The 2,500-nt window shown below is 45.9% G+C and overlaps 1 protein-coding gene across 2 annotated transcripts in view; it reads left to right on the top strand.

Moving 5' to 3' along the window:
• Positions 1-2,500, top strand: part of cemip (cell migration inducing hyaluronidase 1) — a 148,622-nt gene that overhangs the window by 120,108 nt on the left and 26,014 nt on the right. For both annotated transcript variants that reach the window (XM_063189030.1, XM_063189029.1), the window contains exon 16: positions 950-1,078. In XM_063189030.1, coding sequence (XP_063045100.1) covers positions 950-1,078 — 129 coding nt within the window. The remainder of the gene's footprint in view (positions 1-949; positions 1,079-2,500) is intronic.

The raw sequence follows: 2,500 nt of genomic DNA, 5'->3' as shown, positions 1-2,500 counted from the left end.
GTCAAAATGATAACGTTATTATGTATTTCTCTGGCCATAGTGTAATGACTGACTGGTAGTGTTCATACGCTGCTTTGTAGTGTGTATTGAGTTGAAGATGGAGTTTGCTTTTATTGCTCATGTTAAATATTTTGGAAACGTAAGAGCCTTTTGCAAACAAGAGGTTGTGTTTGGAAAATCGGTTTCTCTGGTTAGCCCAGTGCGTTACCTGTTATGAAAATGTGCTTTTTGGAGTGACAACCGTGTCAAAGCGATCAAGAAAAACTGTAATGGCTCCCTGTGTCTTGTATCTTTCTGGCTCGGACGCTGTGTGTGTGTGCGTGCGTGTGCGTGTGCGTGCGTGTGTATGTGCGTCTGTGTACTGTACATGCGTGCGTGCCTGCGTGTGCCTGTGTGTGCATGTGTGTGAGTTTGTGTGTGTGAGTGATTGCATGCTTGCCTATTTGCATGCCTGTACTGTAAATAATGGTAGCTGTCAGGTAAAAAGTTGTAGAAACTATCTGTAGTCTGCAGAAAGTTACCAAATTTGTATGCCCTAAATTCAAGACCCCTACAACTTTCTTTGCAAAAGTGATTTATGTGTGTATGTTTATACGTATGTGTGTGTGTGTTGGTCTGTGTGTGTGTGTGTGTGTATGCACTTTGAGTAAACATATTGTGCATTTTTGCGCGTCTATACTGGTGTATGTACTGTGTACTGTGTGTGTGTGTGTGTGTGTGTGTGTGTGTGTGTGTGTGTGTGTCTGTGTGTGTCTGTGTGTGTCTGTGTGTGTCTGTGTCTGTGTGTGTCTGTGTCTGTGTCTGTGTGTGTGTGTGTGTGTGTGTGTGTGTGTGTGTGTGTGTGTGTGTGTGTGTGTGTGTGTGTGTGTGTGTGTGTGTGTGTGTGTGTGTGTGTGTGTGTGTGCATGTGTGTGTACTCATTCCCACTGTGCGTTGTGTTGTGTTGCAGGAGACAGGTTTCTGGTTCATCTTCCACCACGTCCCCACGGGGCCCTCAGAGGGCATGTACACTCCCGGCAGGACCGAGCACACGCCCATGGGGAAGTTCATCAACAACCGCGCACACTCCAACTACAGGGTGAGGCATGGAGAAAGGGATGGACGGAGAGAGAGAGAGAGAGAGAGAGAGAGAGAGAGAGAGAGAGAGAGAGAGAGAGAGAGAGAGAGAGAGAGAGAGAGAGAGTTCATCACGACCACCAAACACACACCCATGGGGTAGCTCATGAACAACCGCACCCACTCCATCTACAGAAAGAGAGAGAGAGAGAGAGAGAGAGTTCTGGAACCCACTCCAGTTATGGTGAGGCAGGGGAGGCAAGAGAGAGGGATAGAGGGATAAGAAGAAGAAGAAGAAGAAGAAGAAGAAGAAGAAGAAGAAGAAGAAGAAGAAGAGAGAGAGAGAGAGAGAACCTTAATTGATGTTCTATTTGCCTTGTTAACTCCAAGAGTTGATGTAGTAATGTTGTAATAACACTGCATTGCAATATCAGGGACAGAGAGAGAGAGAGAGAGAGAGAGAGGTGGGGGTTTTGGATCTTTGAGAAAGTGTGAGAGAAGTAATATTGGAGAAGATGGATAGATAGAAGCACACCATAGAAAGATCTCGATAAAGAGAAAAGATAGCGCAAGGATAATCTTAAAATCCAAAATAGAAAGGTGATAAATGTAGCACGTGCAGAAAAGTGAATGAGATAGAGATAGAGAGAACGAGGGAATGAGAGAACGAGAAAACAAGAGAGATGACGATCAAGAGTACGAGATAGAGATGGAGAGAGAAGGAGGAAAAGAGTTGGGCGCCAATGTGACCGCAGCAGCCATTCGACGCACTGTAACGAGTCTTCAACACAGCAAGAGATTTATGACATAGGCAGGCAGGGTCGGGAGAGAGAGAAAGAGAGAGAGAGAGAGAGAGAGAGAGAGAGAGAGAGAGAGAGAGAGCAGCTGAGGTATACGAAGAGAGGAGAGCAGGCCCAGAGTATCGAAGGCGAGGCTCCTATTTTCTCTTTCCTCTTTCCTCAATTCTCTTGCAATGTAATGTACGGCTCCGTTCCCAACATCCGGCTTTAATTAAAATATAATTCAACTCAAAGCCGCCGCGGCTGATTTAATGAAACGTCCACTGTGAGAAATCGTCATGTGTCGAAGAGGTGGCGTTGCCGCCGGGAGCAGCAGTCACTGGTTGGAGAAATGAGTGTACAATTAGCTTGCTGGTCGTGTTTTGGTGCGTGTGTGTGTGTGTGTGTGTGTGTGTGTGTGTGTGTGTGTGTGTGTGTGTGTGTGTGTGTGTGTGTGTGTGTGTGTGTGTGTGTGTGTGTGTGTGTGTGTGTGTGCGTGCGTGCGTGCATACGTGTGCGTGTTTGTGTGTGTTTGAGTGATTGAGAGCGGAATAGAGTTGAAGAAATCAATCTACACTAAGCACCTTGATGTGGGTAATAGCATGAATGAACTTCAGCATCAAAATACATTTCAGAAACAAACTGGAGGCAAGCAGTAGACAACA

This window comes from Engraulis encrasicolus, chromosome 22 (genome assembly GCF_034702125.1).
Source record: "Engraulis encrasicolus isolate BLACKSEA-1 chromosome 22, IST_EnEncr_1.0, whole genome shotgun sequence".
In the NCBI taxonomy this organism is placed as follows: Eukaryota; Metazoa; Chordata; class Actinopteri; order Clupeiformes; family Engraulidae; genus Engraulis; species Engraulis encrasicolus.
The sequence above is the reverse complement of the archived record's forward strand: the minus strand, read 5'-3'. Positions and strand labels throughout refer to the sequence as shown.